The following is a 14,703-nucleotide window of genomic DNA, read 5'->3' as shown; positions in this document are numbered from 1 at the left end:
AGAATGACTGTAACAGCTGTTACTTCTCCACAGAAGTCTGCAGGATTTTGGCTTCTTGGAGCAGCAGGTACTTCCTGTTTGGAACACGAGACTGGAGGGGGATGCTTTGGTTAGAAACTTTAGGCTTAAACCAAAGAAAAGTTCTTTCTTTTCCCTTTTTGAGACCTCAGATGAGTATCTTCAGAGTGTCTGTGATCTGATGCTCTAAACTACATGATGTCTTCTGGACACTTGGTCGTTAGACAGAAAAAATGAAGGGTTTCCTTCAGAACACCAGCTGAACATCCACTTTAACCACCGCATTGCATGATGTCTGCAACCGTTGCCAGATTGTGAGTCTAAAACCTTTCCACTTGTGTTAGATCTGAGACAAGGCTTCCTCTGTTAGCGCTGCAGCTCTGTGTGGATCAGAGATGCGAGGAAGCAGCTGATAGCATCAGGCCTGATCGGGCCACGTGGGAGGATGAAAGCTGAGGGAACTTTACAAACTCGTAAAATGATCGCTAATGAAGCTGTTTGAACTAAGACTTGAAGGAAGTTTATACCATTATGTTTGAAACGCAGCACAGAAAATGTTAGGTTTTTTTCTTTTTGATTATCCTCCAAAACTCAAACACACAGAATCTACCACAAAAAATCTACAACAATCAAACCTTTAAAGCATGAGACAAACAAAATCTGTGTCCTCGCTGGTGGAGCTTTTTTTTTACATTTAAAAAGATTCCGGCAGCACCTGCTGTGTGACAAATCTGTTTGTTTTAGGCCCAAATGTCAGCAAAATTCACTCCTGTTTGTGAGTGATGTGATACAGAAAGCTGGTCAGCAATCAAACCAACTCAAACCACTTTAAAACTGAAGTTTATGCAGCATTTCCAATGGAAAACGGAACACTTTTCCCTTTACAGTTCCATTAGTGTTCTGGTAAAAATCTGCTTTGGCTTTCATGTGTTTGGTTTGTTTTCCTTCATAAATGCATGGACACAAATCCCAGGAGAGAGTCTGTTTGGATGGACCTGAAGGCTGAAAATGACACGTGCAGAGCGGTTTTCCTATTTCCATGTTGTTGCTGATGCTTGTTACAGTGAGCTGAGAGGAAACGGACTGTTATTTAAAATGAACTATAAAGTAGAGACGCTGCATTTATGTCTACAGGGGAAAGCCAGAATCTGAGGGGACGGAACATAAAGATGCTTCTCACTAATGACATCAGAAACAAACTGTTCCTGTTTGTGTTTGCAGCATTTTACTGCATTTTTATGGTACATTTTTAATGAGGGGGCACAATAAAGTGAAGCCAGTTTAGTTGCTGTAGTTTAGACTAAACATTAATAGAAAAACAAATGTGTACTTTTTGTAATAAGTCACTGGAGTTCTGTGGTTATTTACAAAAAAACATGAATATCATGAAACAAAAACTGCTGAGTGCCAGGCGTTTATTGGCAACAAATAATTGGTTTTTCACTTTTTGTGTGTTTTATTTAAAGTCCTCCAATGACAGTTTCTTTTTATTTAAAACTATTGTTTACAGTAGTTTTAATTATCGTTGTAAAGTTTATAACTAAAATCTTGCAAACCAAATGTCTTAAAGAGCAATTTTTCATGTTGATATGAAGCCTCTGTTTCCAAAATCTCCTCTGAGGGGGCGTGGCTTTGAAGCTGAGCTGAACAGCCCCGCCCCTTATCCCCCTCTGTCGGATTATGATAGTTCTGTGTCTGGCTAGCATAAATCTTCACCGCTGCTACATAAAAACATCCATCCGTATCAGTAATGTCCAGCCGTATGGTTCTGATCCGGATGTCAGCTGGACAAGGAAATACTCAGAAATGCAAAAACTTAAATAATTCTTCTTACATTTATTCTCACACATAAATGTTAAAAACTCAAAAACCAGGATTTATATCGGAGGGGGATTTTAAATGGCAGTAGCACAAAGCATGATGGGAATACTTGAAAACAGATCCTTTATGCTGACATTTGTCCAAAAGAGACTGATGACCCAAACCCCTTCAAGAACCAGATTTTTTGGTTCGTTCATTTCATTTTTCGAGAACAGAAAGCTGCTTCATGTCTGTTCATAAGGAGAAGGGAGTTGTGGTGTTTTGTGTGAACAGCTGTGCTTCTGTCGCCTGCTCGAGCTGTGCTGTGTGAGTGTCTGGCAGAAGGAAACACAAACCCCTCTCATTACCTTCTCTTCACATCAAAGTTCTTCTCACGCTGTGACCAGAGACAGCCCAAGTGCAGAAGATGGCAGTGTCCTCTCTAATCATTTGGTTTCCTCTCAACAGGAGCGTCCTCAGATTAAACACTCAAATCAAAGCCCTGTCCGACCAAACAGCCAAAGATGAGGGATTCTGAGCCTGCTGGGGAAGAGAAAACATTCAAAGGAAGAATGATGCTGAAGTCAGCAGCAGCGACAACACTTTATGTGCAGTCTCTGGCTCACCTGTGACAGGTGTTTGTGGTATGATAAAGGGTTATCAAGGAACCCAGATTGTTCCTGAGCTTCCATCAGCTGCCAGTACTCACCGTAAATGTTCTCACAGTGATTGCTCATTTACAGTATTTTAATTTCCAGTTTATTTACTGTAGAAAATTATGGTAAATAAAAATGTATTCCGTTTCTCTCATGGCATCTTCTGTTTTGAGTGAAGACTATTTTCACCTCCTCTCTTGGTTCACTGTTGTTTTAGACAAGGCCGTGTTCTCCCCGATTGAGTTCTTAGATCCTTGCAACACCAAACACAGACACACAAGCTTTTATTTTACAACACTGAAGAATTTCAAGTCTACTTGAATGAAATGAACTGATGCACTGACAGAATATACAAACTCAAGCCACAAAGGATCCCACTGGGAAGCCACACCCCTTCCTCTGACAGGTGGAGAATCTGTTGATCAAAAAGTCCGTTTATAACTTGATAAGCTTGCAATAGAAAAAGAAAAAAATAGAAAAAAAATAGGATTATGAAGAACATGTTAAAAACATATCAGATCAAGGATTATTCAGACTAATAGAATGAGTGAGTAACAGCTGTGTCAAATCCGGCCCTCCAGAACATTGTATTTTATTGTTATTAATGGTCTGATGTTTTCTTGCACTCATTTCTAACTTGTATAATTTTGACAACATATATTTTTATGGAGAGTAAAATATTGCAAGTTATTTAAGGTATAAGTTGATTTATTCTGGAACAAAGGGGTTGGAACACCCGGTTCTAACCTAAACAAACTTTTTCTTCCTTTTTAAAATGTAGCTTTTTAAATAGTTTCTGGTGTGTATCTTTGTCATCAGGGAAAATGATCCGATGTCTGAAATTCCTTGAAAACATTCCTTCATTTTAGCAGAATACTATTTTCTCTATGAAGAGCTCACACTGTCACCGTTCAGTCCAAGAATCCATATTACCACGCAACGTTGTTTTTGTAAAAGTTGTTTGGATTTTTCTGATTTGTTTTTATCCCCACTGTTTATTTTATCTGTTAGCTGAACATGTGCTAGAACATTCTTATTTCCCAGGATCAATAAAGTCAGTGCTTTAAGTGGGCCGGTGCGCTCCGGTGCTGAGCACCGGGACTTCTTAAAATCTCACGTCGGAGCACCGGCACTTCTCACGTCGCTAGGACCGTCCGGTGCTCTGATTAGATCAATTTAGACTTGAGTATGCAGAGGAATCACGACGTGCGCGTAAGACATCCTACACATGAGAGATGATACAGTGCTAAATTTCTTTTATACCGCTCCACGCGCTATTCCAACAGTACAACACAAGCTCCTGATTATCCTTCCCCTCTCTCTCACTTATGGTGCAAAAAGAAGTAAACACATCCAGCGGTCTCCAGATTTCTACTCTACGCCGTCAACACAAACTTGTCTGTGCAATGTAATAAGCAAAAGAAATGACTAGCGTGAATGAAAACCCAATGATGATCTCGTGGCTACGGGGTGTTAAAAGAACGTAGGTGGAAATGGAGGCGGACTCTCAGACTGACGCCTCACACAGCCAGGTAATGACCATAGACTGTATAAGAAAAAACTGGACAGAACAAGCCCTCCTACTTCCGTGTTCCATATAGGAAGTACCACTGGGTTGCAAAAAGGCCAAAGTCCCATTGACTTACATTGGGAAACAGACAGTTATTTCTCAGTCATTTTATATCTCAGAATAATCATTCTTCCTCTGCTGCTTTCTGCTTAACTTCTTTTTTCTAATCCTAATTTTTTTTAAAGATTTTTTTCCCTTATCACAAGTTATTAGAGTTATAAATTGACCAATCAGATGGCTCAATAAGCGTTTGTGGGTCTGACGTCGAACGTGTGGGGGGTTTGATTGACAGATGATGGGTAGCCAATGGGAGCAGACTTCATCAATGGGTCCGTGAAGACCTTTTAACACCTACTTTACAATTCAACAATGTACCAAACATTGTCCTACTGTTGTTTTCCTCAATGGAATGTACCGATGCAGCAGTTTGAAACAACAAGAGGAGCATGCTGTTGACATTTTTAGATGAGGATTTACTCTGTAGAAATAGATTTCACTCTGAGGTTATGTGCTTTGGACTTTTTTCTTTGTTTAACGTTCGTTTTTCTTTATTTCGCTGTTTTGATTGTAGCTTATGAATTATACGTTGGGTATCATACGGAATGGTACAGCTACTCCATAAAACCACCAACCAAAGTTTCATCTTCAACTTTAAATAATTAAATTTTTTATAAAAAAAATAATTAAAATAATTTTACAAACACACGTTAGTGTTTGATTACATTTATTTTTAGACTAGACTTGAGCTCCCTCTTTCTTATTTCATATTAAGACACGCTGAAAAAAGGACTTCTTTTTATCGATTAATATTTACATTCAAGATTCTATTTTATGTTTCGACTTCCGATAAAGAGAGCACCGCCACTTCTGGTTGTCCACTTAAAGCACTGAATAAAGTATTATCTTATACAACGCTTCATTCTTCATTTCTTTAACCAGGAATTGGAGGGGAAAGATGCTAAATAACATAATATGATCCTTAAATATGAACAAACAGTAAAACTATTGTTATTATTCTTCAAAGAGAAATCATTTCTTTGCTTTCCATTTCTGATGAGATCTGCTGAGAAACAAACCAAAAAATGCTTCATTGGTTAATTGGTGAATGTAAATCACCCCTATAAGTAGTGCTGGGCGATATGGAAAAAAATGTATATCATGATATAGATTATTTTAGATCACAATATATCATGATATACCACAATAAATTATATTTTCATTTATTCTCTAAAAAGATTAACAAAAATGTAATTAATTACTTTTTTCTGGCTTTATTTTTTCAAGTAACTTATAACTGAATCGTTAAAAATGAGAAACATTTTTTTATCAAGTGCACAACATCTTCAAGATTCTTAGTTGGAAAATAGAGTTTTGCACAAAAGCTCAGTAAGAAAAATGAACAAATAAAAATGATAGAAACAATAGAAGAGAAATGGCATGATAGACACTTATATCACCTACACCTGCAGCTCCAGATCCACATGTTCTCTTTTATCTCTCCATGGTGGCTCCTCGGACAAACGTAAAATAAGTCATGGAGACTGATGACCCAGTCATGTGGACCGTCTGAGTCAGCAGCTGTCTAATCAAAACTACACGAAGAAAACAAATAAGCAAAGTCTGCAAACTAAGACTACCAAGGTCCAAACTAAAATAACAGAACCCAGCAGAGTAAGAGTGCTGAGGCAAAGAGGGGAAAAGAACAAAAACAATAATAAAACAAAGAAATTTTTAAAGTAAGGATAACATAATTAGCATATTTTAAATTAGATTAGTTACATGTATAAATTGATGTCTGAGGTTCACATAGATGATAAACTATGTAGGTTTTTACATCCTGTTGACCTGAAGACGTCTTGTTTGATCAACTCTACCTCCAGAATGAACAGATTTATATGCAAAGCAAAACTTTGGTAAAAAGTTTGATATTTTATGAGTTAAAAGTACAAATTACCTTATGCTGCACAATTATTGGTTACTAGCTGTCCAGAACTGAACTGAGATGATCCTGTTTGGCACAGAGAAACTTTTATTTTGAAAGTAAGTTATTTGTGTTTCTCTCAAACATAAAAAAAATCACATTTTGAGAGATGTTAGATTCCTTTTATATTTTAGCTTTTGTTCATGCCAAAAAAGCTCCTTAACTTTCTTATCGAGCCTGAATGACCCTTTTCACTGTTAAAGGTTTCCGACCTCTGGTCTAGACGATCTGGAACGTCATGTTGCCAGCACTACCCAAGTGTGTGTGGCCCTACAACCGACTGTTGCCCTGTTCAAGGTGTACCCCTCCTTCACCCAACAGCATGTGGGATAGGCTCCAGCAGCCCCATGACCCCTGGTTCTGAAAATGGATGGACGGGAAAAAATGTTGGAAGAAAATTTCTGGGAACCAAGAACTAGCAAAAAGCGAGAAATGAGAACAGATGGAGGAGATGAGGGACAGAAGAAGAAGCAGTGGAGGGGGGGGGGGCACTCGGTCCTGGACCCCCCACTGAGGAGTGACTGTGACCTCTCAGCTGGAACATCAGCTCCAGGTCTGAATAATAACCTGTGCTCAGGGCTCTGCAGGCCCACAAAGCCACGCCTCGTCTGCCGCCTGCAGGTCACGGCTCCAAAACCTGCACCTCCAAGGACTGATGGAGGGAGGGACCAGCGAGACAGGAGGTGAGAGTCCTCCCCTGACATTCCTGAGCTCCTCTGGCATAGCCCTGAAGACGGTCCACTGACTCCATGTTCTGACCCAGCTGTTTGACCATCCACGAGCTCCCCGTCACATCACGCTTAGAGGGAGAGAAGCTAGAAGATGATTTGCTGCTTCTCCTGAGTTCTGATGGGCTGTGGAGATCAAACTGCGGGAGGGGGTCACCTCTCATCAAACACAATGGAGGCCGCAATCATGAGGATTTCAAAGCTGAAGACGTTCCAGATGTTGCTCCAGTGGAGGACATCCATGAGCTCTGATTAAAAGCCTCTCTGCTCCTCCGAAGGGGCAAGAAGGAGGAGAAGAAGAAAAGAGTTTTTCCCGCGCTGAATTGTTTGCACGCAGTTGTTTTCTTCTCCTGGAGTGAAGATAAAGATGGACGTAATTAAAGTTGTTCTAATTAGACGCTGTTCCTTTCTGGGAAGCCTGTGGCAGCACTGGGTGGAGCCTGAGTGCAGACGGGAGGTTTGTGGCGTGGCTCGTGGAACCATGCCGCTCGGGGTAATGGAAGCCGGGTGTTCGCTGGGCACATGTGCACGCCCGCACACTCTGGTATAGACACACGATGAAGAGACAAAATGACCCCAAAGACCCCCCACATACAGACCGAGGCCATGCCCCAATTCCCCCCTACTCACTGCATAGTGCCTTCACCATTTTCTAGTTCCGTCCGAATTCCAAAATCGAAGGCACTAGAAATTTCCCAGAAGTCTTTGAGAAAAACTAGCATCCATCGATGATCACTAGATTAGCAAAAATAGACCACAATGCATCACAGTCAAACAATAAAATGTGTTTAAATGTATTATTTTAATAAACCGTCCACATTTCCCCATCAGAATCCAATGGAGTTACAGTTCTTCTCAGTTTTGTTCATTTCTCACACCAGTATCAAAGTTTGATTCACTGCTAAGGCGTTTCTCAAGCTAACTGGAAAACATGGTAGATAACCTGCAAAAACGAGTCACTTTCTCAAAATGCAAGACAGTTAATGGATAGTTCATGCTTCAAATGGAAGTTTTTATGTCATGTTTTTAATGTTTATTAATGTTTTCATTGAGACTGAGTACTGTGGAAGTGTTTCCCAATAGTATGTAATGTAAAGGCAGCACTACCGTTTGTATCATAAGTGGCATTGAAAAAAAAAAAAGATTTAAGTTAAAAAAAATACTGAGTATTCACTTTACTCTGTTTATTTGCAACCGTTCATAGTATTGTACAAATAGAAACAAATAAAAAAAACTCGCTTTGGTTCAGTAAATCTTACTGAAGTAGTTTGGAAAATGAAAATACTGTAAATATATTAAATACATTTCTCCTTTAGGTGTAAAGTTTCTTTTTTCACGTAGTGTTGCGAATGTTTGTTATTGCATTCTTTATTGAATATATCAGTAGCATTATTTATTAAGGGAGAATCTATATGAAATGCCTTTTGATATTTAAATTGGGAGGTCATTAGTTGAATTAATCCTGAGGGCAGAGCTTTCATTACACTGTTGAATTCTTTATTTGTAACTAGAAAACATTTTTCTTTCATCAAAAAGACCAGAAACATAGATACTTTATCTCTCCAATTTTGTTTAAATAAAGATTTGTTCTTGATAGTTACACCTTCATTGTTCCATATTATACTTGTTTGTATTGATTCCCTAATTTTCATTTCCTGAAATCGGTGACGTCATATCCGGCGTTTGGAAAAACGAAAGAAAAGTGGTGAGCATTGTGACTGAAGTACCTTTAAAATCCAGGACACTAGATAGAGCCGCACTAGATAGTTTTTAGTAGTTGGGGAGATTTCTGACACGAGAATCTGCATCAGAGCAAACATGAACACCCGACAGGATGTGCGCATGTGCGTGCAGGCTCGTGCATGCATAACACAACCGGAGCTTTTTCCATAGAAGAACGTGCATGACTGCACGCACGCAGACTCAAATGCCCCCCCCCCCCCACACACACACACAAATCATTCTGCTAAAACACACGCACGCGCACACGCACAGCTGCAGTCAGTCATGGGACGCAAACCCGCTAGTTCAGACAGGAAATGCAGAAAACAGATACTTCTGCACGAGGCGCTGATGACGTCAGCTTTCCTGAAATGACAGTCGGGACGCTCCGCTGAACCCCTCCAGGACTCACAGAGATGTACAGACACGTGCACGGAGGCCACGCGCACCCCAGCCTGGTAACTGTCACGTGCGAGCAGCATTTACAGAGGTCCGCGCGGAAACCGGACAGCAGGTCAGACTGGACAGCAACAGGTCAATGACTTGGAACAGGGCGCCACCTAGTGTTGGAGGCGGAGCGGGCGGGGGGTCGTGCAGAGCAGCTTCAGAGACAAAAAGCCGCAGAAAAGTTCAGCATCGACAGATATCCAATGGACTGAGGCTGAAAATGGGCCTTATTTAAGTAATAAAATAAAAAGACTTCATTCTGCTGTACATATTTGTGATGACTTTCCCTCAGCAGACTCTCTGGTTTGTCTTCTTCACTGAAGATCCATGAGCTTCCATCCTGCTCCACTGAGGGTCAATGTTCCCTTCAGGGTGCAGATCTGCACCTGTCATGGCCGCTCCGTGTGTCTCAGGCAGCAGACCCGCTGTAGGCCATGTGCTCCTGAATACTGTACACCTGAAAACACCTTCAGCCGAGCCCGGGGGTCACAATCAACTCTGTTAGGCCTCCATTATGAAGACAAAGGACATGATCAATGTTCTAAGGTTTATATTCAATGATAAAAGCAGAAAAAAACAAAGATAAAGTCATAAGGATAAAAATACCAAACAGGAGTCTGCAACCTGCGGCTCTTAAATCTGAAACTCTTTTATTAAAGAAAAATGAAAAGTTTCTGAATGTTAAAAGTAACTAAAAGTAAGAAAAAGTAAACTAATCAAAATGATTAACAGTGGACAGAGTGTCTCACAAGTCGAATTTCAACATCAACACATTTGTGTGTCCTGTCCTGAACTAAAAAAATAAATCAATAAAATCAATGGACCTCATTAAGCACAACTAGTATTAAAGCACACTGAATTAATTCACAAAATTTCTATTTTTGAACAAATTAATTAATTTTAAGTGTGCTCAAAAAATATGCCAGGGGCCATTTAATTTGCTCGGATTTCATTTTAATTTTTTAGATTTACATTTCTGGCAGAGACGCATCAACAACAGTGAAATTAACTATTAACTGCTGACATTACACCTGCTGCTACTACTTTTTCTGCATTGAGATGATCGTATGCGACAGGAAGTCTTTTATTTTGAAAGGAACCTCTGTCAAAACTTAAAAAAAGGCTTTTTTCTTTTCATGTTTGTGTTTTATTCATGTAAAATGAACAACAGTTCATTAATATTTATCATAGGAGTAACAAAAGCATAAATATAAATCAGTATCTTATTTTTTTAAGATGAAAGAAGACTTTGTGGCTCCTACTGGGTTGTAGTCAGTGAGGAATCGACTCCAACGGCTTTTCAGAGTTGAAGGTTGTTGAATGCAGCAGCAGGAGGAGGATCTTATTTTTGTGTATTTTATTTTGAAAGGGACTCTTTAAAATTCTTACATGTAGAAAAATATAAAACATATTCAATTCTTGTAAATATTTAAAGGCTACATTTGATGAATGAATTTCCTAATGGCCACAAAAACACAAGCAGAGTATTTCTCTATAAAGTTTGTGGTTCTCGCTGGCCGGTAAGAAACTGAACCAGTAGTTCTCTTTTAACGTTAAAGGTTGTAGACCTCTGATAGTCAGTCTGTGTGGGAACATCCTTTAATTTGGTTTGAACATTTCAAACCAAGCAGGAAGACAATTCAAACAAACACAATCTGAATTTAACTGCTGATCAACACGTCCAGAACTGCACAAGCTGCTCTGATCACACTTCATTCTGATCACAGTCTGCTTGTTTTTACTTTAAAAAAGAAAGTAGTAAGAATTTGAGACATTACTTGAACACAATAAAAAAATGAAACAAGTAAATAATTCACTAAATTTAAGGTCTACTGTTTAAAACACGTCAAAGTCAAGACCTGAGGGCCGGATCCGGCCCTCCAGAACATTTTATTTTATTGTTATTAGTGGCCTGATATTATCTTGAGCTCATTTCTAACTTGTATAATTTTGACAAAAGGTATTTTTAATGGAGAGTAAAGTATTGAAAGTTATTTAAGGTTTAAGTTGATTTATTCTGGAATAATATTCCTGCATTTTTATTATTCATAATTATGTTAAAAAGTTAGCATTCTGCTAGATTTTTGGACTATTTTGGCATTTACTAAGATTTTTTTAGGCTGTTTTGGAGTTTAGCTAATATTTTAGCTAGCTATCAGCTTCAGCATTTTCAGTTATCAGCTTTAGCATTTTTAGCTATAAATGTCAGCGTTTTCAGCTATCAGCACTAGCATCTTCAGTGACCAAATTCAGCTTACAGCATTCACACTAGCATTATCACAGGTAATGCTATATATATAGTTCTTAATTAAGTTAAAAAGTCAGTTTTATAGTTTTATAAATGTAGTTTTAGAGTGTTCAATAAATGTTTATCCTGTTCGGCCCGTGACCTAAGGTATGTTTTTGATTTTGGCCCCTGTGTGATTGAGTCTGACCCTCCTGGTCTACAACAAGTCATTCTACCAGAGTGAACCTGTGAGATTTTTGTCCAAAAGTTAATTTCACTAAAATTCAAACATAAACTTGATTAAAACAGTTTTTGCAATGAAAAATGTGACTGTCGTTTGTTGCTCATAATCCATACTCCTCTCACCTTGAAGGCCTTCACTGAGCAGACACAAAAAGAAAACTACAAGGCCGTCTCCATGACACCCCCCCGCCCTCGACTGATGGATTCAAGAACACGTCCCATCACCTCCAAAGAGAGCGGGCTAAATTCCAGGTGACACTCCAGCACAGAAACAGCAGTTCAGGGGAATCCAGCAGCATGGAACGATCAACATGTGACCCACTGAGGATCCCGGCAGAATAAAACCACCTGAAAATGAGAACTTGGAGGAGATCAGCATGAGTCCTGCTGCTGATCTGCAGAAAAAACAAAGGTGGCAACAACAATAAAACACAGCAAATGGTGTTTATTGTCAAAGTGTGGGAGTAGGACAATGCTATATGTGCATAAATCATTCTCATGTACTCTAGCTGTGCAACAATCTAAGCTACAGTATATACAGACACCTATCATTACCTGTTGATAGTTGATGACGGTTATACTGTATAACAGTAAATCTAGTAGGCCGGCTGCTTGGGCAGGACAGCCTCTAAAGACAATCCATCAGACGCCCAAGACTTTGGTTTCATCTGCGTCAAATGTAAAATGGTGAACTTTTACAGTGTAATATTAATCCATACAACTAAACACATCCATTAAAAACATCCACATGAATATACTCAATGCAACAAATGTTATGCAGACACTTTTTTTCTCCCCGGCTTCTCTTTTATCTCCATAAAATCCAGTAAAGGTTAAACAAACAATTAAATGTTACAAATCTCATTAAAGTAAAAGAGAAAAATGTTATGAGAACCCTCGGTCTAGATAGCAACAATACTTTGTGAAAAATAGATGTATAGTAGAGTGAACTAAACATTTACATGACTTTACAGGTGGAAAGGAAACAGCTTTGACATAACTCTTTAGAATAATAATACAGCCTCACAGCCTGATGAACATGCTATGATCTCTGGTTGCTCACTCCGACCGCCGTCCGTCGCGCCCCGGGGCCGCGCGGCTCGCCACAGGGTCAGTGAGGAATCGTGGGCTCAAAGGGTGCATGTGTGTGAGTGTGTGCCGCTCAGCAGTCTCCTGAGTTGTGCGAGTGTGGCCCGGTCTCCAGTTTCCAGTCTCTCTGGTCGGGGGCGTCTGCCTGGCCGTGCTGGGACGCCACCGGGGACAGGGACATCTGTCTGCGCGGGTTGCCGCTGTGCATGGTGTTCCAGTGGCGCTTCAGATCCGACGCTTTGATGAAGGCTTTGTCGCAGGAGCCGCAGTTGAAGGGCCGCTCGCCTCGGTGCTGCCGCTCGTGGTCTTTCAGGTGGGACTTGTGCTTGAAGGCCTTTTCGCAGAGCTGGCAGGCGAAGGGCCTCTCGTTGCTGTGGACCCTCTCGTGCCGCTTCAGGTCGGGGCCCCTGATGAAGGCTTTGCCGCACACCACGCAGCGGTGCGGCTTGAAGCCGGAGTGGATTTTCAGGTGCTCCTTGAGGTGGGCGGCGGTGGTGAAGGCTTTGGGGCAGTGCTCGCAGCCGTATGGACGGTTGGCGGTGAGAAGTCGCTCCTTTTTGGCGTTGTGGTCCAGGGGCTTGGCCCCGGCGCTCTGGCAGGAGCCGTGGTCGCGGTGGCCGTACAGCAGGTACTCCAGCTTCATGTCATTGGAGGTGGAGGAGCCCCAGCTGTGGCTGTGAGGGTCCTTGGCCAGGCTGGTGTTGTAGTTGTGCGGCTGAGACACGTGTGAGCCGCCGGGCCCCATGCCGTCCATGCCCTGGTCGTAGAAACTGTTCTTCCTCACCTCCTCCATGGCCAGCTCCTTCAGGATGGCGTCCTGCGCTCTCATCCCGTGGTCACCCGGAGCCTGGTTCTCCCGGGTCTTCATGTTGGTCAGCTCCCGTTTCTGGGTGCACAGGTTGTCCAGGAAGTTGATCCCCAGGATCTGACCGGACGACATCATCATGTTGATGTCCTTCTTCCTCACTGCCAGCCTGGCCGTGTACATATAGTTGAGCACCTCCTCAAAGATATCGGAGCGAATGAAGTCCAGCTCGACGATGGAGTTGTCCTCCTCGCTCTGTTTCTTGAAGAGCTTTTTGAAGTAGTTACTACAGGCCGCCAAGACGCAGCGGTGCGCCCTGAACTCGATGTTTTCCACCACAACCACCACGTCACAGTGCTCACCTTCCATCCTCTGCTGGTTGAGCATCTTCAGGAAGGTGGCTTTGTGGTCATAGTCGATATATCTCAGTAGATCAGTCATGTTGCACGTCAAAAAGTTGCAACCTGTAGAGAAAAGCATGAAAAGGCTCCGTCAGAGCAGGAGTAAAGTGTGGAAGTGAGGATGCATCCTGCACAGCTGAGGGGTGGAGCTGCATTTGCATGCCTGCACTAATATATGCAGGCTGAGCGCTCAGCGCCACAAACAAGCTGCATCCAGACGCGCGCGCGAGCTTCCAAATGACCTCCAAACATAAAAACGAGAGGAAAGCCATTAAATTAATCATTCAGATGCACTTCAGGAAGAAAAACTACGACAGGCCCCAGAGCCGCAGCGGCGCTCATAAAAAAACTAACAGCAACAAACACTTTTTACCAAGCAAGCTGCGGGATTTCACCGCAATACTTTCGTGGCAAAGGCGCTGCGTGTGAGGAAAGACTACCTTTGAAACAATATTTCACATTTCACTGCGCCCAGCCATTTTGGTCAGCAAGCCTCCATTGGCATGTTTCTGCTGCCTTCAAGTCAGCCCGCGGACAGCGGCGGGCAGGGCGGCGAGCAACCCCGCAAACCCCGCCGCGCGCTCTTCTGCGCCCCCGCGGCCAACAATTACAGAGTAAAAGAGCTCATACCGAAGCCTGAACGCGATCCTTGTGTTGTCACGCAAGGCAGTCGACGACGATCCAGATCCAAAGCTGTCGTTTTTCCTCTTCCTCCTCTTGTTGTGACTGCGAGGCTGCACAGGAAGTGAAGCCTTGTTCTGCTGCCCCCTGCTGGACCGGAGCAGGCGCGCAGCCTAGATCGTGTGTACAGGAGTCAACACTACGCAAAGAAAATAAAAATCCCCGTCCTCCTTTGCAAATGTGATAGATTGGCATTTTTATTCGAGTGAAAGAAATATTATATAAAATAAACACGACTTGTAAAATAATTTATAAATGTTACTAAAACATGAAGCAAATAAATAGATATTTAACATATGCAAATCTTCTCTTGATAGTATCAAATAATTAACAGC

At 41.5% G+C, this 14,703-nt stretch overlaps 1 protein-coding gene across 1 annotated transcript; it reads right to left on the bottom strand.

Annotated features, from left to right (window-relative positions):
• Positions 1 to 11,817: 11,817 nt before the first annotated feature.
• LOC112151872 (zinc finger and BTB domain-containing protein 14) lies at positions 11,818 to 14,469 on the bottom strand. The gene is made up of 2 exons (XM_024280994.2): positions 14,318 to 14,469; positions 11,818 to 13,750 (listed from the first exon to the last, which is right to left on the bottom strand). The coding sequence occupies exon 2, from the start codon at positions 13,725 to 13,727 to the stop codon at positions 12,555 to 12,557; it is 1,173 nt and encodes a 390-aa protein (XP_024136762.1). The 5' UTR covers positions 13,728 to 13,750; positions 14,318 to 14,469; the 3' UTR covers positions 11,818 to 12,554.
• Positions 14,470 to 14,703: the final 234 nt, after the last annotated feature.

Source organism: Oryzias melastigma, linkage group LG17 (genome assembly GCF_002922805.2).
Source record: "Oryzias melastigma strain HK-1 linkage group LG17, ASM292280v2, whole genome shotgun sequence".
Lineage (NCBI taxonomy): Eukaryota > Metazoa > Chordata > Actinopteri > Beloniformes > Adrianichthyidae > Oryzias > Oryzias melastigma.
Note: the sequence above shows the minus strand (reverse complement) of the source record. Positions and strands in the feature narration are given on the sequence as shown.